The 26,954-nt window shown below is 38.8% G+C and overlaps 1 protein-coding gene and 1 long non-coding RNA gene across 2 annotated transcripts in view; one reads left to right on the top strand and one right to left on the bottom strand.

Annotated features, from left to right (window-relative positions):
* LOC6575741 (insulin gene enhancer protein isl-1) overlaps nt 1-25,947 on the bottom strand; it is a 29,073-nt gene extending 3,126 nt beyond the window's left edge. The window contains exons 1-4 of the mRNA XM_002001710.4: nt 25,114-25,947; nt 2,695-2,884; nt 1,290-1,420; nt 1,001-1,189 (exon numbers count right to left, since the gene is read on the bottom strand). Coding sequence (XP_002001746.1) covers nt 1,001-1,189; nt 1,290-1,420; nt 2,695-2,884; nt 25,114-25,276 — 673 coding nt within the window. The 5' untranslated portion in view covers nt 25,277-25,947. The remainder of the gene's footprint in view (nt 1-1,000; nt 1,190-1,289; nt 1,421-2,694; nt 2,885-25,113) is intronic.
* On the top strand, nt 2,919-21,072 carry LOC122757139. Its single transcript, XR_006357055.1, has 2 exons — nt 2,919-3,248; nt 17,869-21,072. It is a non-coding gene; the product is annotated as an uncharacterized LOC122757139 (long non-coding RNA).
* Nucleotides 25,948-26,954: the final 1,007 nt, after the last annotated feature.

Raw genomic sequence — 26,954 nt, 5'->3', positions numbered from 1 at the left:
CTCTGACACACTCTCTCTCTCCCTCCCTCTATCTATCTGTGTCTTTCTGTTTAGCCCGCACACGAGCTTGCCTAGACTTTGACAACACCGCCGCATGTTGATAAGGTCTAGTCTCCCACTCTCTCGCTCTACCCCCCTCCCACTCACTCTGTGCCTCTCTGGGCCTCTCTCTTCCCCCTTCTTTCAGTTTAAACAATGAAAGATTATGTTGACGATATGGTTTGACAATTGTCGAACATTGTTTGACGTTTGCCGATTTCTATTGACACTTTATCGCGTTACAAGGATGTAACGCTGTCTTTCTAAGAATAAAACAAACCTTTGTGCTTGCCGACCCACTCAATCGAGCCCATCTCCCTCTCTCTCTGTCTATCTCTCTCGCTCTCCCACACCACTATTTAGCCTAATTGGGCTAGAGCTTTCAATCTATGCGAATAAGTGGAGCAGTCGATAAACGCATTCGCGCACTACGCGAAAAAATCATTTAGTCTATTGCAATTCGGGCTAATTGAGTTGGCCGCCAGCCCAGGTGTTTCAGGTGTCCCAGGTGTAAAACAAAACTGCATTTTGCAATTGTCATAATTGGGTAAGTGGAGAGAATTGAAAGTTATTTATATAAGATAAGTCCTCAATAAGTGGGTCACAAAAGGGAGCGAAAAGTAAATACAGGAACATAATCAGAGAGGGAACGAATAAGTTATTTCTTCTCTTGGGAGACAGAAGGCAATAGATTGAGAAAAGAGAGATGGCAAAAACAGTTAGAGACAGAGAGGGCGAAGTAGAGAAAAGGAATACCGATCAAGTGAGAGAAAAAGAGAGAAAGAGTAAGAGAAATTGAAAGTAAGTAGGTAAGGTAAATGGTAAATACTCTAAACTCTAGGCTATAGGGGAGCTCTAGGCTCTACGCTGCCAGTAAGAGCAACTCCTTTGACCCATTCCATAGTCCATTCATAGAGACAATCAAAGACGAAAGTCAATTAGAACAGATTGAGGCGCTTACCCGACATTGAGCCCAGTTCGCTGGAATGGTTATTATTGCTAAGGTTTGTATTGTTGTTGTTACTACTGCTAATGTTGTTGTTGCTCTCCACGGACGAGGACGTGAGGCTGCTCTGCGAGGACTTCTCCAGGACGTCGTGATCCTCCTTGCAGTAGAGGGCGCCCGCGTCGCGTAACGCGAACTCATCGCCTGATGAACGAGTAACGTAAACAAAAGCAATATTATTATGATTAAGTAAATACAGATAAAGAGTGGGAGGGAGAGTGGGAGAGGGAGAGAGTCAACTCACCTGGCAGCAATTGTCGAGCGCACGCGGAGCAACGAAAACACTCGATGTGAAAGATTTTCGTCTTGGCTCGCATCACAAAATCATTTTTGCTAAAGGAGTTACCGCATTTATCACATTTTGTACCAAATAACCTGTGAAATGAGACCAGCAGAAGAAGAGGAAGAAGATGATGAGTTTGGTTGGCGTCTCATGATTTGAGATAAACGTGAAAAATGTGATGTGTGTGTAAATAGCCTTGGGGGCGTTCAAGTGCGCCCACCAAAAATGCTTCTTTATGGCTTTTCAACAGACAAATAAATGTTAAATCAAATGAAAATAAATAACAAACAAGCGCAAAATGAAGTGTAAGCTCGACTCACAGATACCCCGTAAAATCTCAGCTGTGCCAGCTCAGTCTCAGCCTAACATGTTTCTGTTAATTAGTATGTAATTTAACAGAGATATGTAAAGCGTATAGAAGTAGATCCTATTACTATATATTATATATACTATATACTACAGCTATACTATACTATATACTATATATGTCCTACAAGCATAGTTATATATTCCTCTTCATAGATCTGCTATCTGCAGCCATAATCTCAACATATTCGCAGCTACTGTCTCAGCTTTAGTCATTTTACATTTTATGATCTTAGGGTATTCAGAATCAAAATGAAAAAAAAAGCAAGCAAGAAGAAGAAGAGTTAAATAAATAAGCGAATAAAGAGTAAAGTAAACGCAGCGCCGTCTTTTGTGGCCGTCGCCGCCTCGAACATCAATCATTTGTGCAAGTCAGGTGTTAATTTATAGCTTTGCACGTGCTAATCAATTATTCAAAGATTTGCATGGCAAATAGTTGGCAGACTCCAGCCTCCCCCTCAGCTCAAGAGCTGCTGCTGCTGCTGCTGCTGCTGCTGCTGCTATTGATGACGATGACGATGATGATGATGAAATCTGTGAGCTAGTCGCAGTTAGCGAGCTGCTAGCCCCAAAACAAGATTCCAGTTGGCAAGCTTCATCTAATTAACATGGCTAACAAGTGTCGAGCTGCTACAATTGCTGCCCGGCCAACGAGTGGGCCATGTGACAGCACCCCAATTTACAGGGTATCAGCGGATAATCTCAACTGTCAGCTAACTAATTTTCACAATTAGCCAAAGTCAAATGGTTTTGGAGATTGGTTAAGAGTTCACTTGTTGAGTTGATGCAGGTGAAAACTGCATTCCTTAAAAACTTGTTTTATGGGAGGTATATGACTCCTTATATGGATATTTTTGGATCGGATTGAACTGCATAGATCAGACTAGTATAGACTTTATAGTATACTCTATACTATTTATGGACATTCTCTTACAAATTGTACTAGATAAGTAATTCATATTACATCGAGTATTTCCCATTGATCAGTCAGTCAACTTACCTAACATAATCACGCTTGCAATAGGTTTTGCCATCGCGAACAAAACACGTACAGCTCTCGTCCAGGAATTGCCTGCACTCCTGGCACTTTAAGCACGCCGCATGCCATTCCAGGTCCGGTGCGACGCGCAATATATACTGATCGTGTATCTGGCCGCCGCAGCCGACGCAATGTGACAAGCGTTGTTTTTCTGTAAGATCAAAAAGAGGCAAACAATTCAAATTAATACAAAATTTAAATGCAATTTCAATGCAATTCGAATGGAAGACAATAGCTGACTGCTATGACACTCAAAGAAGAAAGCCAAAGCTGCAAGCAACGTTCACTTAACAGCAGTTTCATCTGTTAGTTGCAGCCACACTGTAAACTTACAGCGCTCAATTGAATTAACTTTAAATACAGCAATTTCAATGCCTTTTTCGCTTTTGCCGTCGGCAGTTGGCAGCGTCGGTAAATCACTTTTCAGTTTATTTAATCTGCTGATGTGTTTTACATGAAGCTGGCGCTGCACTTTTAGCCAATTATGCGCTTCGCAATGTTGTAAACAAAAATAAGTAAGTCGCAAAACAAAGATGGCGCTAATTAACAAATTGTTATCAAATAAAGCTGGCCTCTCGCTTGCCAGCTTGTCTGCGAGTGTGCCGCCCCAAAATAAAACTTTTTGTCGGAGAAACATTTGAAAAATTCATAAATCTGCACACAATTTTCAAGTATTTAAGTTGGACCAAAAGTTCGAGCCAAAAGTTTGCGCCGCCAAAGGTTTGGGTGCCAAAAACAGTCAGGAAAAAAAAAGAAATAGAAGAAAAAATCAATGCAATCATTGCCACATTATGTACGAGTACCAGCGTTGCCACCCTACGTACTGTATGTACATACATATATAGTATGTATGCATGTGTATGCTGTAATCCTTGGCAACTCAGCGAAAAAAAAGAAACTTTTGCAACAGGAAAAACTTTTTGCTTGTTGAAAAATTAAGAAAAACTTTGACGCGCGTTTAGCACGTTTTAAATGTTTCGCGCACACACACACACAGCTCGCATAGAGCGAGCGCGAACGACACACACGAAGCTCTGTGGCTGCTTCCTCTTTGTGTCTTTAAACGTAGCTGCGTAGCAACTGTTTATGTGTGTGCACTTGTATGCGTGTGCGTGTGTTTGTATATTGCGTATCTTTCGCACTCGCAGCCTCTGCACATGAATTATTTATAAAGGCGGAGCAGACAAGTTGCTGCCGTTGCCCGTTCGCTGTGCCTTTTGTTGTTGTTGCTGTCTTTCTTCTTTCTTCTGTATTTATTTTTATTCATTTTTTTTTTTTTTTGGCCTGCGCTTTTTTCGCCTGGTTTTCGCGTTTGCTTGTATTTGTATTTGTTGCTTTCATGCTTGAAGCACTTCAGACGCCAGCATTTACTTCCATGTGCTGTGCTCTGCTCTGCTCTCTCTCTCTCTCCCCTTCTTCAGCACAACCTTTGCTTGGATCGGCCTTCAGCGCAGCTTGAAGCCTCAGCCTCAGCCTCAGCCTTTGCCTTAACTTTTTTTTGTCTTCTGTGTAGCATGTGCGCTTTTTTCTGCCCGCCTCTCTGTCGCACTAGTGCGCGCTGCCTCAGCTGTCTCGCTTGCGCACAAAGCTACCCTATATAGTCAGTCATGTAGCTGTAGCTAAAGCTGTAGCTGTAGCTGTAGCAGTTGTTGTTCGTGTTGCTGCTGTTGTTGTTGTGTGTGCGTGGCCACCATTTTTCTTCCCGTTGCTGTTGTTGTTGTTGTCGCTTTTGGACAGCTTCTTTTGTATAAATTTCCAGGCTGCGTATCTTTTGCTGACTGACATTTCGCATTCATTGTTTGTTGCTCTCCGTATGTGTGTGTGTGTGGTGTGTGTGTGTGTGTAGGTGTTTGTCTGCCTTAATGATCCTGCGCAGTGCGTTTTCATTTTTCTTCACACACACACACACACACACATAGACACACCGCAGCCATTACGACTCGTAATGGGAATTTAAGCGCAACTCCTGCGCTTGTATCATTTTTTGTTGTTGTTGGTTTGGGGGTTTTGTTGGGGGTCTTTCCGCTTTTGTGGCGTATCTTTTGCATGTTGCCCAAACCGCCCCCTCGAAAATGTGTGTGAGTGTGTGTGTGCGCCTTTTTGAGGGTTGCTGGTGGCTGGGACTAGCGACTGGGCTGGGCTGGGCGCTGGGGCTGGGGCTGGCTTTGGCATTTGGCGCGCCGTGGTCTGCTCGATTTTTCGTTTTTCGGCGCTTTTTGCGGCACACTTTGGGGTTGCACAAGAGTGCTAGAGGAGGTAGAGGATGATGGTGAGTGGGAGGGGGGAGGAACGGGGCTAGAGCGAGGGGACAAATGCAATTTTTAGTCTCGTGTTTGTCGTCTAGGAATTTTCAGCTGCGGCTAGGCTAGCTGAACTCAGGTGAGCCGAGGTGAGGCGAGGTGCTGCGGAGGTGTGGCAGCACATGCGGCTGCTGCGGCTTTTTCACTTTTAACGAGCAACGTTTCGCAGCATTTGCAACATTTTCAACATTTTGCCGCATTTGCACGCTGCGTGTCATTTTTGCATGTCATTCCATTTTGCTGTTGTATTTACTTATATATTATATATGTATAGATATATGTATGTAAATTCATTTTTCTTTCATTTCGGCTATAAATTTTTCAATTAAACAACTGACAACGCGCAGCAGCTACAAAAACAGACAACGTTCAAATAGTGTTGTTGTTGTTGTTGTTGTAGTCGTTGAATTTGCTGCCGTTGCTACGAGTATGATCTTGGCTTCAACTTCGAGTTTTATTTGGCAGTGCTTAAATTTTTAATGGCCGCACCTTTTGGCTGCTGCCTGTTCTTGAACCTTTCCTTCTAGCACCATTTGATATGAATACACTAAGCGAAAAAGTCTATGACGAATGAGTGATTCAATTTGTGAGCAGGTATTGTATATGGAAGAGATTCAGAGTCTAATCTAATGTTCCTTATATGAATATAATTAGGTTTTATTTTTTTTAAGGCGAGCTTATATCTATGAAATTTTTAAAACATAATTATTTTTAATAAACACAAATGCATTAACGAAAAAAAAAATCAAATACTATAACAATTTACTATGAGTAATTTTATTTTTATTTTTTAAAGATAATAATATATTTCGTATTTATTTATTTATTTTTATTTTTTAGTTTTTATAATATAATATAAATAAATCTGTTTGATTTGAATTAAATATTCTCGCTTTGTTCTTCGATTTATTTAAAATCACAGTTCACATTAAGTTTCCATGGTGTATGCAAAGCCTCGCCTCGCCTCCGAATCGCAGCTTGTTTCTAGATAAAATGTAAAGAAATCTACAAGACGAAGCTAAAGCTGACAAATAAAATAAAGTAAAACTCGCCAATTTGCGTGCTTTACAGCAAAGAGCTGAGCAATACGTATCTGGCTGGAGTATCTTGCGCGTTTAAGCGTTTTTATCTAATTACACGCGTTTCGCTCGTGTACAGCTGGAGAAGAGGACGGAGCTGGAGCTGGAGCTGGTGCTGGAGCTGAAGTTTTGTTGAGGCTGTAGCTTGCTACAGCTTGATGGATAGCTTGGCTTAGAGTCCACTCTATGAGCATTTGAGGAACTGTCTCGGCTGGCGGCTGTTTGTGGGCCAGGCCAATAAACATATCAAAGGCAAATAACGAAAGCCCAGCATCCATGGCAAAGCGAAGCTCTAAGCAGCAGCAGCAGGAGTAGCCGCGGCAGCAGCAGCTGCTTATCAGTTGTCGGCAATCTTTCAAAGGAGCCACAAATCGAACTTGGGCACAAAAATTGTGTTTGCTGCAACCAGTTTTCGTTGCAATGGCAATGGCTGCCTGCCTGGAGGAGCACCTCTGACAGCAACTCCTGCTGCCGCCGCCGCTGCTGCTGCTGCTGCTGCGGTCGCTGCTGCTGGCTGCATCATTTCGTGTTGTTGTCGACATGCAAAATGCAAAGCATCGATAAGATAGACGCGAGTGTAAGCCAAAGACTCAGCCAGACACCAAATTATGGAAGCTCTCTTACGGATATGCGCGCGATTTCCAAATCAACTACTGTTTCAGAGCTGCCTTATGCATATATGTATGTATATGCATGAGTATGTATATATGTTTATATTCATATTTGTGTATATATTCTGTGTTGATTTGTTTGATTTATGGCTGCTTGAATGGCCATACAAAGCGCAGCCACTGACAGTTGAAAAGCAAGTGCCGCCGAAACTAGGAATTTCACATGGCCATAAAAATCGAGTCGCAGTCGCAGTCGGAGTCGGATTCAGTAGTTGGAGACGACTCCCACAAGGGCCGCGTGACTTCTACGAAAATTTGTCATTTTTCCAGGAATAAACGCCAAGTTGTTTTAGCTTGTTTTTTTGTTGTTGTGATTTTTTTTATTTTTTATTTTCTACCTGGCCGCTTTAAAAAATTAATGATGACAGCGCTGGGCAAACACGTGCCGCAGCTGTATCTGTGCATCGTTTGTCGATTTTCGCTTCGTTTTTCGTTCTTTTCGATTTCTCGCATTCACATTTTGACAGACTCATCAATTTTGTAGATACGTAACGAGCGCTCAGCCTGCAGGCAGTCAGCCAGGCAGCCCTTCCTCTCTCCCTCTCTCTCTCTCTCTCTCTCTCTCTATGCTCTGGTCTGCTCTGCTCTGCTACCCTTTCACTGATTAGGCAACATTCGCTGGCCATTGTTTTGAGCGCTGCGTGGGCAGGGATGACCGCACTCTTTCCCTCCTCCTCAACCCACTCCTCCTGCTCCTCCTCATCCAACTGTGTCTCCTTTGCCAGTGTCTGTCCAGCTGGTAGGAAGCTTTTGTGGCTTTTGATTTGTTTGTCTGCCTCCGCTCGCTGGGATCCTATCAATTATGTGTCCTCTACCGAGCTGTATCTCTGTCTCTCTCTACCTCTCACATCCCCTCTCTCTCTTAGTCTGTCTGTGCTGCAATTTTGGTGCTTTCTGCGCTTTGATTGTCTGCCTTAAGTTGGCTTAATTAAGTGCAGTTGCTTTGACAATGACAACGTAATCTTCATTTAGCTGTAAGCCACATCAAAAACATCGTACCGCCTCGACGCAAACACACACACACACACATATATCTATATCTTTTATTTGGCTGTATTTGTATACAATATATAAATTTGCCTAATTAATTACACAAAACACCAAAGAGCATTTCGATTGGGGGCAAAAATCTCACTGAAAGATGCGCAGCAAGAGAACGGCTTAAGCATCAGCTAGAGATGGTAGCGTGAGTCAGTCGCCTGGGCTGAGGTGAGTGGAAATAGCAAGCGAAAGAGAGAAACAGAGAGAGTGGCGTGGAGTGGAGGTAGATAAAGCTTTTGTATTCAGCTTATTAGAACAGCTTAAGTATAGAATATATGCATATATATTGGTATAGATGAAAACCTTTCTATCAAGTTTCCTTTAGTTTAAAAATAATAATAATAATAAATTAATAGTATACATTGAATATAATATTTGTTAATTTCAATACAATTCCCATTCATTATTTACATACATATTTAATTAGTATACATTTGCCTACCTCGTTAATATTATTCTACTTAGCTCTCATCACAGTGTTCCTTCAGTTCCTCTCAATTTTTCATAATTTTTCGTCTCTTTTCCAAGCATTTTTCTCTTGATATATTTGCTTTATTATTGTATCTTCCTCTTTCTAATATTTCTCTATATTCCTTTGCTCTTTACTTAATTTTAAATTTTTTTCTTTTTGACTGACTTCTTTCTTTCACCCACCCACACCTCTCCCTCTCTCTCTCCCTCTCTTGACTGTTTCTGGCCTTTTGTTTAAGCTTTCAAAGTTTAGCAGCAATTTGTCCGTTGGCCTTCTTCCACATGTCTTTCAGCTGTAGCCGCATTTATTTCTAAATTTGTTTTCTTTTCGGGCTCTGACTCCGACTCTGACTTTGACTCCCACTTTGATTGATTCCATTGTTCAGTGAAGTGGACAGTGGACAAAGAATTGATCGTGTCACGCGCTCAGCTTCGTCTCCTCTCCTCTCCTCCCGCAGCGAAGCGATTGTGAGTGTAAGCTGAAGCGCAGTCAATATAAATATAACAGAACTCTGAATCAAACAGTTCGATTTTCGATTGGATTGAGCCAACGACAACGACAACGACGACGACGATGAAGAAGAAGAAGAAGAAGAAGAAGGAAAGGGGAAAGAGGCGGGGGGAAAAAGTCGACAACAAACTGAAGCTCCAAAAGAAGCCGCCGCCTTGCAGTTGCTTTGAAGTGTTTGATTTGCCTCATTGTTGTTGCTGTTGCTGTAGTTGTTGTTGTGTTGTTGTTGTTGTTGCAGTTGTTGGCTGTCGTTTTATTGAAGCCAAATTTGAATACGAGACATGCAGCCAAGGCAGCCGCCACAGCAACCGCAGCAGCAGCAGCAGCCGTCGAGGCAGAAGCTGCCAATGCCGCGACATCAAAGAGTGCCTGGACTCAAAATGGACATGGGCCTGCAACACACAATTTATGCCAGCCAACAAACACACACACACACACACGCACACACACACATATCGCTGCACTGCTGCAACGGAAATGACCTTTTTTTTGTGCAACAAAATGCCGACGCGCTGGCTCTGCCTCTGCCTCTGCCTCTGGCTTTAGCTCTGGCTTCGGCTGCGGCTGCGGCTGCGGCTTCGGATGCTGCGTGTGTTGCTTGGCGCGCAGACAGATGACAAGACGCGATAGTGTCCCAGAGACAGGCGACTTCTCAAAACATGGCTCGGCCGTGGCAACAAGCGGGCTAAGTGATGATCATGATGGGTTATTAGGCAGGTTGCGTTGACAACGCATTTGTCTTGGCCAAAAAAAAAAAAAAAAACAACAACAACAAACGCCGACGCAGGATCGAATCAGTATATACATATATGCATATATATGCACGTGTGTGTGTGTCTGTGTGTGTGCCAGATAAGCGCGACATTTATTTATGTTGCTTGAAGGCACAAGTGTCGCCAATGGCCAAGGGCGCCCCGCCTGCCAGCTTAGAGCAAAGGTGAAAGCCGCCTCGAGGGTATCAAAACCCTTTTCTTCTTCTGCCTCTTCTCTCTTAAATACAAATCTGACAGCTCAACGTCAGTAATGAGTCGAAAAAGTGTCAAATTAATGTCAGCTTGCCAGCCACATGTGGCATGCCTCACACACTCACACACACACACAACATCAATTAAAGCTCAACAACAAATCGAAAATTCATCAACAGCCAAAAAAATACGTTAAACGCAATCAAAATGCAGTTGCAACTTTTTATGGTCAATGCAACATGTTGCAAATGCTGACAGACAGCCAAAAAATTTTTTTTCACATTTTTTAACTATTTTTTTATTTTTGTATTTATCATAAATTTTTGCTTTTGGCATTTGCTGTTTTTTTCGGCTGTCTAATTAGCCAAAGTCAGAGCGATTTTGGTCAAAATAAAATTCACCACATTGTTGCATTCAATTGTAGCTGTTGTTGTTGCTCTTGTTGTTGCTGTTTTTGTTGTTGTTGCCTGTTGCCTTTTGCCTTCGCTGGCAGTTGGCTTGTGTAAATATTTGACCCGACGCGTGTGAACTTTAACAGTTTTTATGCTTTATTTGTCGCAAATATTGCGCAAACACGAACAGACCAAGCACAGCACCTCATCTCATCTCGGCTTGCTCTGTCTCCCTCTTTCTGACTCTCTCTCTCGCTCTCGCTCTTTTATTGAGTGCCTCTTCTTTTGCTTTTCATACAACGAAGCTGCCTTGTTTGCATTTTCCGTTGCTGTTGTTGCTGTTGTTGTTGTTGTTGCGCATGCGCACCTTTTGCACTTGAGCATTGTGAATGTTGCTTTCTTGTTGCTGTTGTTGCTGTTGTTGCTATTGTTGCCTTGTTACTTGGCCGGCACGCAACATGCGTTAGCAACATACTTTCTGGAATCAGCTAAATATCAGTTGCGATGGTGCGAATTCTACAATTCAACAAAGAAATCCAACTAGAGAGGAGTCAAGCGAGCACAGAAATTTATAAAAATACATATAAGTATATAGATATATATATATTTGTATGTGTAGATACACTGAGGAGATATTATAAAATTTCAAGAAATTCACAAATATTTAAAAGAACATTTCAGTATTATTATTAGTTAGGCAAACTTTTTATATTTATTTATTTAAAATACGCCCTGAGCCCATTTAAAATGTGCAATCAGTTTATTTTTAGATTAGAAATGTATATAATTTATTTTTAGATTTTATTTTTATAAAATTTTTATTAAGTTTTAATTATTTTTCGTTTCATAAATTTTGTTTGTACCTTATTTCTTTAACTTTTTTAGTAAAATGTTACAAAATTTTAATTAGTTTACTTGAACTATTAAATAGGTAAATAAATAAGTGTATTCTTTATTTATTTTTGGAAAATAGAAATATGAATTGTTTATGTTTTCTATAAAAACCAATTTAAACAAAATGAGATTGAATGGGTTGAATGGGTGATATAAAAAAGTATCATAAATATGTTACTAAATAAACATATTCTTGAATTGTATATATAAAATATTTAAATATACTTATATACATATATTGTATATATTCATATTTTTAATTTATATATACGTATGCACATTTCATAAGAAATATATTCATTATTTGTTTGGCTATTTATAAGTATTTATATATTATTTATTATTTAAAAATTGCATATGCATTATATATAGTTTTCGTTAAGGAAAAATAAAAGAAACTGTTATCAAAATTTCATTTAAATATTTTTGTTAATTCAATTTGATTAATAAGATTTATTCCAGCTCTTCCACTGCCATACTTGTATTTGTTGTTCAAGAGCAGCCCTCATCTATAGAGTCTCTCCCTCTCTCTCACACACTCTTTCGCTGTTTTGGTCGCCCACTTTAAGGCATAATTGAGTTTATTGAGCACTACGTAAAAAGGAAGCCCTTTTTGCTGGCTTGAGCCTTGGGCAAGAGTTCATCTCTAGTTAAGCAGCTTGAACTGGGTGTGCCTTGGCTGCCACATTCCTAAGCTGGATGCACTTGGTGCGTAAGTGTGTGTCTCTGTGTGTGTATGTAAGCACCGTTATAAAAACTTCAGACCTCATTAAAAGAGGCCGCCGCTGCTTTATGGCTGGCAAAGAGCGAGCGAGGGAGAGTCGAACATTTAACGCCGTCTTACGAGCCTCGTTGTGGTCCTTTTATAAGAGATGCTTAAAAGAACTAAATGCACGTATATATATATGGCCATATATATTACTCTTGTGTGTGTGTGTGTGTGTGTGTGTGGAGGTTGTTCGATTACGCGCACGCAAGGGCCGAACTGCATTTAGCCAGCTTTTTGTTTTGTTGCTTTTGTTTTTATTTTATTTTTTTAATTTTTATTTTTATTTTATTTTGTGAGCAGCAGCCGCCAAAGGCTGCGCGTTGTTCATGCAAATTTTAACTTCATTTCGGCTTCGTTTTGTTAATTAATTTATATTATTTTATTTGGGTGTCGTATACAAGCGGCGATCGTTGACAAGCCTGTGGATGTGCCCTCTCTATATCTCTTGCTCTCTCTCTTGCTCTCTCTGTCTGATTGCGTCTCTACTCGTTCAGGAGTATGAAGAGAGTATATTGGGTTTTTGAGGGAGAAACTATGGGCTATGCTTTTTAAATCAGCTTTATATTCATATCGACTTATTATATTGATCCCCTAGATAGATTTTTAGTCAACCTTATATAACTATGTCCTATCAATCATAGTATCGAAAACTCTTTTATATCTCCTATATAATATAGCTACCATATACTATATCTTTATGTTGTATATCTCCCCCAGCATAGATTTCCCAGCACTATTTTATCAACTATATTTTCCCAACTATATCTCCATTTAGTTCAAAAGGAATTTAGTTTAGGATTCATCTTCTTCACAGCTAGAAATTTATAAAATATACATAAGATCTCTTATGATATGATAGTTCCATAAACGACCGATAGAGGCTGGGATACTCCACAACATTTACAAGTTTATCATCATGCTTATCTCTCTGCTTATCTCAATCTTTAGTCTACTTTTGCACTAGGTACAGGTATTATGCAGTCGTGTTTGCTTATTGAATTTTCGATTTTGTTGTGACTTCTCTCACTCAGGTCTCCCTCTCGCAACCCCCCTGCCCCCTTCACAGTGTTCACCTTGCTGCGCTTCTCTCTCCGCATCTGGGACGACAAATTTATATTTAATGAGCTTCATAAAATTTGAATTTCAAAGGAGCATTGCACCGCTGCGGCATGTTCAGCCCGCGTTGATTGCCACGCGGTGTGGAGCTGAGGTCCAGCTCGAGTCTAGATCGAACTCTCAGTCAGTCCGACTCTCCTCCAGTCTTGGCCAATGAAGGCATATAAATTGCTGGTTTTATGGCGTTTTAAGTAGGCCTGCTTTATGGGCTTTGCAGTTCAGATCCAGCTTCGTCCAGCTACACAGGCTGAGTGAGAGAGTGAGAGCGAGAGAGAGGACGAGTGGGACAGTGAGGGAAGCAGCTGTTGCTATGATTCATTGGCGCTGTGTGGTCGCAATCATCGTTGTTGTTGCTCGTCTTGTCTGGGAAGACTTATTGCTGCCCACTTAGGCGACAAAACGCTGTCGCTTCTCTGGCTCGCACCACAATAAAGATGGGACCTTCTCTTCATCTGCTTCTGCTTCTGCTTCTTCTTGATCTTCATCGTCATCTTCATCTGGTTGTTTTCTTCAAGTCGATCTGCAATGTCTGCAACTTGTTTAGCGAGTTTTCTCACCTCGTTGGCAACATTTCAATTTGACATAATGAGCCACATTTTGTTACCAGTAGGCATTACCACATACTGCTTAGGCTACCTAACTAGAAACAGCGAGGGTTGCCAACTGACAACAACAACAGCAACAACAACAACAACAGCCTCAACACAGTCGCATAAATCAATACAGAGCAACTTCATTGTGGGTTATATCATTTGTAAAGTCAATTCGACTAGCTCCAAGTTGGGCTTTAGTCCAGAGAGAGAGAGAGAGAGAGAGAGAGAGAGAGAGAGGAACTGTGATTCAATATGTTAAAGCAATAACAACAACAACAAGCAGCATTTCTTTATTCATCTCGACTATATTAGTTCATCTTATAGAATTTATTTATTTATGTTAAGGCGTGAAACTTATTAAAATATTTATATATGTGTTTCTTTGTTATTTAAATTATTATTAACTCTGTTTTGAGTTATATTTTAATTTATTTTAAATATTTTCTTTATTTAATTCTTATTTTTATACAATATATGAAATTTTATCTAAACTCAATTTAAAGCATGGTGCAAACTGTTATTAGAGAAGATGTAAGAACATTGATGAACTGAAGAAAATAATCTTGGACAAATGTGGGGCCTTAGTAAAATTGCTGAGAATCTATTTTAATCCAAGACATTCATTCATAATATTTAATTAATTAGCTACAGCAAAATAAAATATTTATATCTACATATATATAATGAACAGTAGAATCCGGTTAAAAGAATGTTCACGGGATCGACGATCTTACGTCGTTATACCCGGAAGACGTTACAACCAAAAATATATAAGTTTGTATGGAAACCTGCCATAACATCATACAGCCGCTATACTCGCATTCTACTGTATTTTATGTTTTATATATATATTCCAAAATGCATATGTATTCAACATATAAAATGTAAATTTAGCACAAAAATATATACAAAATCAAGTATAAAAAATAAATATAAAAATTTATAAAATATATAAAAGATGAAATATAAGTAAAATATAAAAATCCAATTCAGTCTGGAAAAAATCTGGAAAGCAAGTCCACAGAATTTTCATTTTGCTAGCAGAGCCTAACTTGACTTAACTTCTGATAATGCCATAAATTAGTAACATAACAACAATTGATATACAACAAAATTTAAGCCTTTGTATAGAGTGTCGTTCATTGATATATTAGCAAGATTTATAATCTTGTTGCCAATTCCTCTTCTCAGTCTACAAATTCTGGTTCCGCTTTCCACATGACGCAAATCAATGAATCTCCGCAGAGAGTCTCAAACGTGTTTGGCCACAATTTTCATGGCAGGTAGGCTGGACAGGCCAGGCCAGACAGCGATCGATCTATATAGAGTCAAAATATATTTTCGTACTTTAGCAGGTAACGGTAATTAGGCGACTAGGCTACCGTCTGCCAGACTGCTGAGCGTAATCCTAACCTAAGCCGTCCGTGGTCGTCTGCCTCTAATTTCTGAATGAGTTGCCCCGCGGCGCGCGCACAGCGAGAGGTCCACAGTACAGAGTAGGAGAGAGAGAGAGAGAGAGAGAGAGAGAGAGGGGAGAGGGAGAGAGGCGTATGGATAGGCGTGGTCAACCTGTTGATAGCCGCAACAGACGCTACTTGAGATTGAGAGCTCTCTCAATACAAATCAAGCCCCTGGCGCTACCCCCTCTCCTCTCCTCTCCTTTCTGAGTCCCTCTCAGCTCGCTCTAAGTGAAGCGTTAAAGTAGTTCTTGTAATGCGATATATAAACTGAGCCAGAGGTTATATAACAGGCGGCTGCTGCTGCTGTTGCTGCTGTTGCTGTCGTTGCTGTCGTTGCAATTGTTGCTGCTGCCTCAAGTGTCGCTTCGAGTTTGATTTGAGATCTTTCAGTCGGGTTGGAGTACTTGCTGACGCCACGAATTGTGTCTGGAGTGAAGAGCTGTGAGTTGTAGCGGCGTCTACTTATTTGATGTAACCAAATCTCAGTTGTTGCATCCTGTTGAGCCAACATCTTCCCTCTCCCTCCCCCCTACCTCTCTCTCTCTCTTCGTTTTTTATGGAGCTCTGGTTAATTAGTCATTAAAATAGGGGGGCGACCGCCGGCGCACATAAAAGTGACACTCGTAAAAAAAAGGCAATGCTAGAGGGAGTTGGCTATATGTAAATAGCGTGCGAGCGAGAGGGCAACAACTGCTGTTGCTGCTGCCTCTAAAGAGCTTTAAAAGCAACGCCATTAAAGCGCGCTACGTGCCGCACATTGCATGCAGCACGCGCAGCCAGGCGAATGCACCTGAGCACACACACACACATAGTCTCATGTGTGTGTGTGTGTACCTTTTGAGGTGTCATATGGCGCAGCGGGTGTTCTGCGCAGCCCAAAACTAAGCGGAGCGCCAGCCGAAATCCCAGCGGACCAGGCGCCGTTTAATGAGCGCCTGGAGAGCGGCACGAGCGGAGCTTTAGCTGCTGCTTGCTACACACACACACACACACACACATGAGCATGCACACACTCACGCGATAAACGGGCGTGGCAGCAGAAATTTTGGCATTATTTATCAGTTGATTTATGTGCAACTCGCTAAAGTCTCCCTCTCTCTCTCTCCCTCTCCCTCTCTCTTTGTCTTCTTTCGTTCCCCTCTCTTTCACTCTTTGATATTCCTTTTTTTTGTGGAAATTTAATATTAATTTCGGTAGCCGCTGCCGCCCTGACAAGCGCTGACACCTTGACTGAACTTGAGATCTACAACACAATTTTTGGTTTCCCTCATCTGCTTTTAATTGCACTTTAATAGCTGGCCGCTGCTTTAATATGCCCACAGTGCGCCCGGGTCAGCAGAGTCGAGGGCTCCACTGGCCAGTAATTAGGCCAACAAAAAATGGCTATTTGGTCTTTAAATGACGCCGAGTGCAGCGCGTTCCTCTTAGCCACGTTAACTCGCTGCTGGCCACGCGAAGCTCAATTCGCTTTAAGCTGCAGCTACTATGATGTCATCAGAGAGTTATTATTATTATTTTTACAGCGAAAACATGTAATGTGAATGGGAGCATAAAGAGAGCGACAGAGATAGAGCAGGGGGTGGGAGCGAGAGGGAAACGAACTGCAAGGCTTCATAGCGATGGCTGAACCTTGAGCGATTCTATAAGCATTTAAAGAATGAATAATATATTTGCAACTATACAGCTATATAGAAATACAGTAAGTACTCGCTACATGTAACACCTGGACAAGATTTGGAGCTAAGCTCTCATTAGTACTAGAAATAAAGAATTTGTTTTTTTATGCAATTTTCTGATGGGGATTACTTGGAGCAGCACATAATATATATGCATGACTAACAATAAATTTAGTTTTAAAAATATTAATTACAATTTTTCTATAATTTTACATAAACAAAATTTTTTTCATATACCTAACACTCCCCTGATATAGATATATTTTAAGTTAACAATCTGAACGTTTTGAACATTTCAAGTTGATTTCATATGCATAGAATTCCTATAAATATTGTATCTTTATGTAAAAGGGCTAAATTACATAAAAATAGATCAAGAAACTGGAACAGAAACTGGAAACGCGTCTAAATTTTATATTTTATTGCATGTCTTTCAAAGATTACGAATAATTAAGCTCTAGGCCTATTATATTCGTAATTTATATATACTGGAAGATATAAATAAAATATATATTTATATACAAATGTTTCTACTGACGTATACAAATGTTGATTTAAGCCAATTCACATGCAAAATATTTGCGATGTAAGCTCCGAGATGGCTAATTAAATGGTTAATTAGAACAGAGAAATGTTAGAGTGGTGTTAAGTGACAGCTAATACTCTGCTAATAACATTTATCAACATTGCATAATGTTAAGCGATTCAGTTAATGTTAATATCATGGAAATGTTAAACGAAGCCTTAGTACTTAATTGAAAAAATTGTTAATAAAATTAGAAGAAAAAAATATATTTATATCACTTCATATTTTTAATCATTTTAATATTTAAATAAAACTAATTTTATTTTTTGCTTTTTAGCTTCTTTTTGGAATACAAATGCAATGCAAAATCAATAACTGTTGTGCTTCACAGGCAACATTTCTATGTATGTATTTGTGTATGTATGTATATCCTAACCCTTTTGGCTTATAGTTCCTTCAGCTGTTCAGCCTGTGGCACACCCACATGATTTGATAAAATTTATGCGCCACTCGCTAAAAAACAAAAACACGAACGAAACAAGAAAATAAAAATACGAAACAAATTCGTCTATATTTTATGGGTTTGCTTTTTTTCGGGTTTCCGGTCAAACTTTTTTTTTTATTAGTTATTCCTGGCTCTGACTCCGGCTCTGGTTCTGTTTCTGTTTCAGTCTCCCACTCTAAGGCTGTCTGGCTGTCCGACTGTCTGGCTGTCTGCGTGCGGTGTGATAAAGTTATTTAGGCGCAAATCATAAATTCCAAAACGAGAAACCCAGAGCGGAGCTTATCTGATTTTGCACTTGGGCCCCTGGCACTAGATCAATATGCTGCTGCTGCTGGCCGGGCAACCTGGAAACCTGGAAACCTGTGCGGGCCAAAGATTCCTAAACCCAAAATAAAGGAAAAGAATCGAAAAGACAGCTGTGCGCCTGCGCCTGTTGACACATTTGAAACATAGAGAGAAACCGGAGAGAAGGACAGAGAATGGAGAACGGAGAACGGGGAACGGGGAACGGAGAACATCGAACAGAGAGTTAGAATTTAATGCAGGTAAATTTGCCTCTCAAGAGCTGGGTTTTATATATTTTATTTTATTTTATTTTTGCCCCGTCTTTAATTAACAGCTCTGGTTTGACTTGTGAAATTAGAAAATTATGCCTGGAATTTCCGCTCGAAATAAATTCCAAGCATTTTGCGTATTCGCTTTGCTGATTAGCCACGAAAAATGATAATGAGCTCCAACTCTGAGTCGATCATAAAACTATAAATTGCTGCAGAGAGGAAGCGAATTAGATTGAATTACAGTTCCAAATCAATTTCAGCAACTTTTGATGACTCGCGTGAGTTGAACAATTTGATTTTTTATTGCCCAGATTCATAAAAATGTTGTGCGAAAAATTCAGGAAATCAACTGGAGAATAAAACGTTAGACGAGGTAGTTAGTAATAAGGCTATAAATAGAGGTGAAATATCTTAAAGGTTGGTAAAAGCTGTCAAAACCAATTCAAGAGAAAATAATCAAAGGATTATGAAAGCTTTAAGGAAATAATTTGTTGCACTAAATTACATAAATTTTCAAAATGAAGTTATAAAACTTATGCAAAATGAACTTTATATTTATGGAGGCTGCATTGATTGAATTTATTTAATATTTTTATCCAGGCAGCTTTAGCTAAAGACTTTGCTGTCTTATTCACGATTAAAGCTCATTAAAGCTTTCGTTTGAATACTCTTTATCAATAATTAACAGATTTGTTGACAAGCTGAGACATGTTCGATATCATAAAGCCCTTAAAAGGAGAGTTCGACATGATACACCGTTATGGCAATCTGCTCTAAAAGCTCATTATGTACATTCTATTAATTTTGAATCCAACTATCCATATTTAAGCCAAGAGAAAAAAAAAACTTTCCATGTACTCAAAAGCTCATTAAAACAGCGTTTCATTAAAAATTCAAATTCAAAGTTTAAAGGAAAATTAAAGCTTAAGATTGAAAAGAAGAAGCTTAAGAACTTGCAAGAATCAGTTGTAGTTACTAAAGCAATAAACGAGGGAAGTTTGTATAGTTCACGAACTAGCAATATATTTAATTTTATTGATATTAATTTTATATCTTGAAATTTTCAACGCTTCCTTGTGCACCTCGCATTAAAGTAGGAAACTTTTGCATATATTAACATTGTTTATGTATTTCGTCATTCACTTTCAGCTGGTGTCATTGGCAAACATAATTGATTTGAGTTTGTGCACTTTCGAATCGAGTAGCCACAACTAACTAACTAGTTATGCTCACTATGCATTTAATTTTTAATTAGCTGCAGACTTTCGGTTTCGGAGACGCCGTCCAATTTGAAAGACGATTAATGATGTGTTGAGAACATTTATGGCCAGACGACAAAACAACCGAAAACTGAATGCCGAAAATCGAGAAACAATAGCCAAAACGCCTTTCACGAGCTTTACGACTGTCGCACGCTTATAAATGCTAAAAAGCAGCAGCTGCTGCTGCCAGGCAGTCCATATAAGCGGAGTTAATCCATCTATCTGTGACACGGCTAAGGCTTAGCTCTTTGGCCAATCTTTATGGCCAAAGCATTTCTATTTTTATACAAATTTGATTTTATGTTTTTTCTCCGAGTTTTTATGCGCTGTTTTTAAATAATTTACAAATGTTTTTAAGCTTCTGCTCAGTCAATTTTTCACAATTAACTTTCAAACATTTAAAACTAATTAATATTAATTTAAATTGTTTTGATTTTCTGTGACCGCAAATAATTGTCAATTTTTTATGAGCCAGAATCCATTTAAATATATATGTATGTATGTATATATTATCTTCAAAGCAATTAGAAATGAAATGGAAATCTGCTGCGCCGCGAAGTATGCAACAGAAAAGTGAGAGAAAATATATGAAAACAAATTTGTGTCGCACTTCTGTGTAAACAAAATACGAAGTCGAGCGGTTTGTTGTATATATTTCCATCTACTATATTTAATTAATTTAACGACTACTTGAGAAGTCAGCAAAAGCGTGTGTGCGTGTGTGTGTGTGTGTGTGCTTGTGTGTGTGAGGGCCAGCTACATGAAAAACTCATTAAAATGTTTACAGGCGCACTGAATCAACAAAAACTCGAGAAAAAGCGACTCGACGAATAAATATGAAGAACAAACTATACAAAAACGAAAACAAAGCAAAAAAAATAAAATAAAAAATAAAAAATAAAAAACGGAAAAGGAAAACAAAATTCAAACTTAAATACAGCAACTGAAATTGTTTTCAAATATCTTAAAACACAAACTCGTAGTTAGTTTTTCTTCCTCTTTCGGGCTTTGGCAAATAAAGTTTTTGAAATGAAAATTTGATTTGCTTTTCATATATGTAATGCGTGAGCAAACAGCAAACTGTGAATCGCAATTAAACGGCGACTCTAAATTGGCCAAAGTATCTATGAGATGCAAATGTGTGTGCATGAGATGCAACGGAATGGGATACAATTGTATCTGCATGTAAGATTTTAGTTTGCAGCGGTTGGTTGATTGGCTTAATGATAATTTTAGATAATTTAAGAGCAGATCAGCTGCAGCTGCAGCCAGAAGATACAACAGTATCTTTTAGATACAAGTATATATGAGTTGGAAACTGAAACTTTGTTGAGATACTCTTATGAAATACTCTAATGTTGAGCAAGTTCTGAATCTATCTAAGAGATACAAATGTGTATAGGAGATGTAAAGCAAACTAGAAACCTATCTATAAGATTTAACTCTATCAATGAGATAAGAAACTGCAGCTGGTCAATAGATTGCGGCTACAGCTTAGATTTACTTAACCCTAATGAAAAGTTCGAAAATTGGAAAGTGAAAATAGATCATTAAAATATAGACAATAAAATGTATCTATGAGATACGAATGCTACACTTGAATCTCCAACTAGTTTTATAGCTTATAGCTGGCATAATGCTGACCCATTTACCTTTCTAAACATAACAAGAATTGCGTTTACAATGCATCTGCATTTTAACCAGCTGGGAACTGTAAACGTGTATCTTTGAGATACAAATGTATCTTCATATGTTGTTTCGTTCTAGCTGCATTATTCAGTGATGCAAAAGTTGAGTAAGGCGCTTCCACTGCAGCCAAGCCACAGCTGTAAACTGCCCAAATGTATCTATGAGATACAAATGTATCTGCAGCTAGTTTCTAGTTTGTAGCTGGCATTGCTGTTGGCTCATTTATAATTCAATACGCTCGACGGGGCCAACGTGTTTATGATTATGAGTTTGTCGTCTATTTTTTCTCTTTCTCTCTCCCTCTCTCTCTCTTTTTTTTTTTTTTTTGGCACACAGAACACTGACACACACATACACACATATACACAGCTTGCAACTGTTTTAGTTCTTTTTTTTTTTTTTTTTTTTGTTGGTTTTTGCGGTCTTTTGTCTGGTTACAAAATTGGCAGCTAACATTTGTCACAATTTAGCGTCAAATTTAAATTTAAATAAAATATATTTTGTCACACACACACACACACACAGACACTGACACACACGCATTTTTTAATGACACTTTTGGCTGCGTTTGAAAAATTCATGAATATAATTTAGAAATGCAATAGATATACATATGCACATATATCGTGTATATATATATATATATATATTGAAAATGTTTCATATATGGTCAGCAATTATAAATTTTTTGTACTTTTTTTTTTTTTGGCAAATTTGTCAACTGACAAATTTTTATTGAATTTAATTTTGTCGCATGCGATACTTATTTTTATTTATTTATTTTTTATTTTATTTTGCTGCTGCTGCGGCCGCTGCAATCGCACTTTAAATGCCGCCAAGCATTAAAATGTCATTCAACCGTTAATTGGCGGCGGGGCACGAAAGTTATATTCTACTTAAAATAATATATGGCCATCATTTCAGAAAAGTTAATGCCAGTGTTTTCTCTTTAAATACAGATATACTAAATTCATATATAAATGAAAAACAATTACAAACACTTGCGGCCGTGCGACTCAGACTAAATCGTTTCTCTGGCAATTAGCAGATGAGTGGCTCCAGATAGCTAATGGCCTTGAAGCCTTTCCAGCAGGGTACGAGTCATATATGGCTTTCTTAAGTTGTACTTAAGAGCTATGAATAGAACGATTAACTAAAGCAGTTACAGCTGACTAAGCAGCAGCCAATACACTATTACTAAGAGCAGCTGATCCCATTCGAACTTTAACTATTTCGAAATATATATATATAAATATCATTTTTAAATATAACTAGAAAACCATCTTTATCCCTTGTCCCTTCCTTTGAAAGCGTCAGAAAAATATTTGCTCATTCCTGCTATAGTTTAACTGTTTTAAAATGTTCTCTATACTAACTTCCTAAACGAGTTTAAATGTATTCCATATTTATATTTCATTTAAATACATATGTATATGCACGCGATATATATATTTTTATATTAAACAAACTCCCTTTAATTGCAAATTTGAATTTCTTGCATTAATTAACAATATTTCCATCATTTGTTGTTATCAACATTTAATTTCAATAATTTTAATCAAAGTGCAATGCCATTATATTTAAACTAAAATTTATTTTTGCAATTTAACTTATTGAATATAAAACGAAATATTACTAAATGATTTAGTATGCTAATCGAAGTATGGATTTTTTTTTTTTTTACATTTGAGTTATACAAATGAATGGTAAGAGATATAAAAGCTTCCTGTCTTTGCACTTTCTTCCTCATATTAAGCAATTTATTTAATATGTAGAGTGGACTCAAATAAAGACAAACTTTATTTTGGAATATATTTGATATAAATTCTCTATGCAAATGAAGCTTTATAGATATATATATATGCCTTCACAAATAAAATCAAATTATTAAAAAAAAAAAAAAAAAAAAAAAAAAATACATATTAAAAAAAAAGAAATGTATTTAATATAATAACGAATTAAATTTGTTAAATTTTTGACAGATAATATTTGCCCATGGAACCTTGCAAGCCTCTACAGCTATAAACTGATCTTGAACTCTTGAAATATTGAACTGAGCAACATTGCATCTCATCTAGCAATTAATGTTAAAGGTATATGTTATATTCCTTAAGTCATATTTTTCCTTTAACATCTACAAACTGTCAATGTCAGAGCAATGAGTGCAGAGTTATAACGATTCCATTTAGATAAATTGAATAAAAGTAATCAAGCAAGTTTGCAGTAATAGAAAATAGAGTTCGTTATAGAAATATGTATATAATATAGTCTTGGTTATCCATTGATACATTATTATTATTATTATATATTATTAATTTTTAAATATTATTTGTATATATTAATTATATATTCCGATATTCCTTATCTCCATTTCCCCTTATCCACATCTATTTTTGTTCCAATTACTGTTTAACTCGGAAATCCTTTTTTTCACTTTTACTGCACAAATTAGTTGTTTGTTTTTGTTTAATTTATTTAATATCTAATGTCTGCTTTTTTGTGGGAAAAGGTTAATGACAATTTAATTTGCAAATTTTGCGTTGTTTTGTGTATAATTTGTATCCGAGTGCGACATTGCCCATAAATAAGTCATTAAAGCGCTTAAATAGCTTTATTAGCCGCATATGATATGTTTTGTTGGCTAATGCTACGGAATGGGCTCTGGGCTCTGGGCTCTGATTCCACTGAACTGAAGCGTTGGGCATCAGGCGTGACAATAATTGGGCTAGCTAAATGTACTTTGTTAGATTAACTAGTTGAACTAGTTATCAAATTATTGGTTTAAATGTATAGAGGATTAACTGTAGTTTGCAATTGAGTGGTACGAATTGGTTTGACAGTGAAGAAGAAGACTGGATGGAACTGATGGGAAACTCGAAGAAAAACATGACATGATCAAGATTGAAGAAAGATTAAATTGAAGCATTGCAAATGTGAGAAAGTAAAGCTAAGGGTAATGGGAAAAGAACAGATTGAAAGAAGGAAACAAAATTCAATCTTTCAATAAGTGAAAAAATAACTCTTGGAACCTTGAGATAAAAGCTTATGGAAAAGGAGGAAACAATAATAATTAAGACTGATTGAAACAATTGCAACATATTTAATTCAATTTCAACATCAATAGAATGAATTTTCAGAACAAAGCTTGAAGGAAAAGTTGAACTAAACACAAACTGAGAATAAAGCTCAGGTGAGATGCTTAAAGCATAGATTGAAGAGCTGAATGAGAGAGATATATTGAAATCTAAATTGAAAGATTTATTGAAAGAAAGACTTAACGTATGATATATTGAATATACCAAAAATGCTATATAGAAATAGTTTAAAGGTGGAAAACCCTCATCGAAAATGAGGATAATAGACTTTGAATAAGGAAGAATGACTACATAAACTTATTGATAAAGAAAATTACTGCAAACGATGCCTAAAGACAATGTGTAAGACCTTTTCCTTAGCAAAACAATGTATAAGATTTATATTGTAACACTCTAACCAATGTATCTAGCACTTCCACAAAAATATTTTATAAAATTGCTAGGTCAACAAAATGAATATGCCGAAAGCCTTTGAAACATATTCTCCGCACGCGAATCATTTGCATTCAAATAACACTCCAATCCATCATAGTTACTAACAAAAACATTTGTTTATAACGACTTATCTGAAGGCAGCAAGGAGAAGAAGAAGAAGAGGATGAAGTAAAACACAAGTGCTCAGAACCTTGAAAGGTTTTGTGAATACAAATTGTGATAGAAATTCGCCAGCTACCGAGATTCGATTCGGGAAACTGGTTTACCGACGGCTGCTTAAGTTGGTTGATTCATGGACCGATTTCTAGTTGGCATTCATCACTGTACAGCATATATAGACGTATGATAGATTGTTGCATATAGATGTACTTACTTATCACATCGTGGCCGTGACAATCCAAATCCAGGTGATGATTCATCACCAGCGATGGCTGTAATCCAGTTTGGCTGTGACTGTGATTGTGATTGTGATTGTGATTATGATTGTGCAATGGTAGCTGGTGAGCCAAATGGCCACCAATCTCTGCCATTACCATATATTTGGCTTATAGACCGGCAACCAACCAAAATACACTTCAGATCTTTTGTAGAAATGATGGGCGAAAAGAAAGCGCAACTCAAAATTCGAACACGATTTTCCACATTGAGCATCAAGTGTTGTGTGTGTGTGTATGTGTGGGTGTGTGGGTGTATACGTGTGTGTGTGTGTGTGGGTGTGTGTATCGAAGTTTTAGCAATATTTTTGTTTAACTGCTGCGTTTTAAGGCACTTTTTGTACAGTTTAGTTAGGCAAAGATAATTTTTCGTATCTGAACTTTTTCACGCACTCTTTGGGCTCTTTGGCTGTGTACTGCTCTTGTTGTTGTTGTTGTTGTTGTTGTCACAGTTGGTAACACACGCGAACAGGTAAATGTAATAACGCCATAGGTCGAGGAAGCGCAGAGTTTCGTATTCTCGTATCCAAAGGCGACGACGGCGAAAGGCGACGGCGAACGACGGCGAATTTGTTTTGGGGTGCGTACGTTGCGTTCGTTGCTTGAATTGCTGCTGCTGCTGCTGCGGCTGCTGCTGTTGTTGCTGTTGTTGTTGTTCTTTCTCTAAACGTAACGCGCACAGCACAGCAACAACAACAACAATAATAGAGAGAAATATTTACGAAAACGACGCGCGAACCACACGATGCTGACGGCGCTGCGACTGCTGAACGACTAAACCGGCTGACCGTGTGTGTCTTTCGGATTCACAAAGGCAAAACTTACAGAGCCGCTCGCTTCGTTTCGTCGCGCTTCGTCTCTCCTCGTCTCATTGTGTTCGCGCTCGGGCCCTGCGTCGCTGTCGCTGTTGCTGTCGCCGTCGACGCCGGCGTCACAGCTAACCCCTCGTTGGCTGGCTACAGCTCGGCACTGCTCGCACAGCAGCCGCGCTGGCGCTTGGTTAGAGCAGTACAGCTAGTGTGTGGATTACGTTGGCTGCCTGCAGCAGCTGCAACCGGTTTCGTTCGTTTTCGGGTCTGGGGCGCGTCTCGCTCGCTGTTCGAAAACGGGCAACAGGAACAGGTGTTTGGCTGTGCTGCTCGCACGCGACGCATGCCATCTCGCTTCGCACGTTTTCTAAATGGCGTCCAAGCGGGCCAATCGGTTGGCGCCACTGCGCATGAGTCGCCCCACTGGCGGGCGGCACAGCTGAGTTGCAATTGCCGTTGCCGTTGCCGCTGCCTTTGCCGTCGCTAACTTTAGCCACAATCTACAGGCAATGGAGGCAGTCAACCCCAACGCGCTTCGCTTCGCTTTGCTTCGCTTCTTCTTTTTTTCGAATGTGTCTGTTCATGTGTGCGTGTGTGTGTGAGCGTGTTCGTTGCTCTTCCTTTTTGCTGCCTTTTGCCTTTGTTTTGCCAATTTCGCTTTTGGTTTTCGAAGTTTGTACTACAAAATGGTTGCACTTGTAAGCAAATGCCGCTAGTCTGCTCCCACCTAATGCCCTCCCTCGTCTGCTCTCGCTCTATCGTGTTTGGCTGCAATTGTTGGCTGTGTAATGCGCTTGTCGAAGTTTTTGGCAGCCACAGCCGCACCTTGTCTTGACTCTTGGCTGCGGCTGCCACTGCCACTACCACTGCTGCTGCTGCTGCTGTTGCGGCTGTGGCAACGTCTTTTGGCCTCGTAGCTAACATCATAATAATTATTGATCTTTTGATTTTGGGCTTGTGTCTCGTTTACC

The sequence above is a fragment of the Drosophila mojavensis genome, unplaced genomic scaffold (assembly GCF_018153725.1).
Source record: "Drosophila mojavensis isolate 15081-1352.22 unplaced genomic scaffold, ASM1815372v1 contig_36, whole genome shotgun sequence".
NCBI lineage: Eukaryota > Metazoa > Arthropoda > Insecta > Diptera > Drosophilidae > Drosophila > Drosophila mojavensis.
The sequence above is the reverse complement of the archived record's forward strand: the minus strand, read 5'-3'. Positions and strand labels throughout refer to the sequence as shown.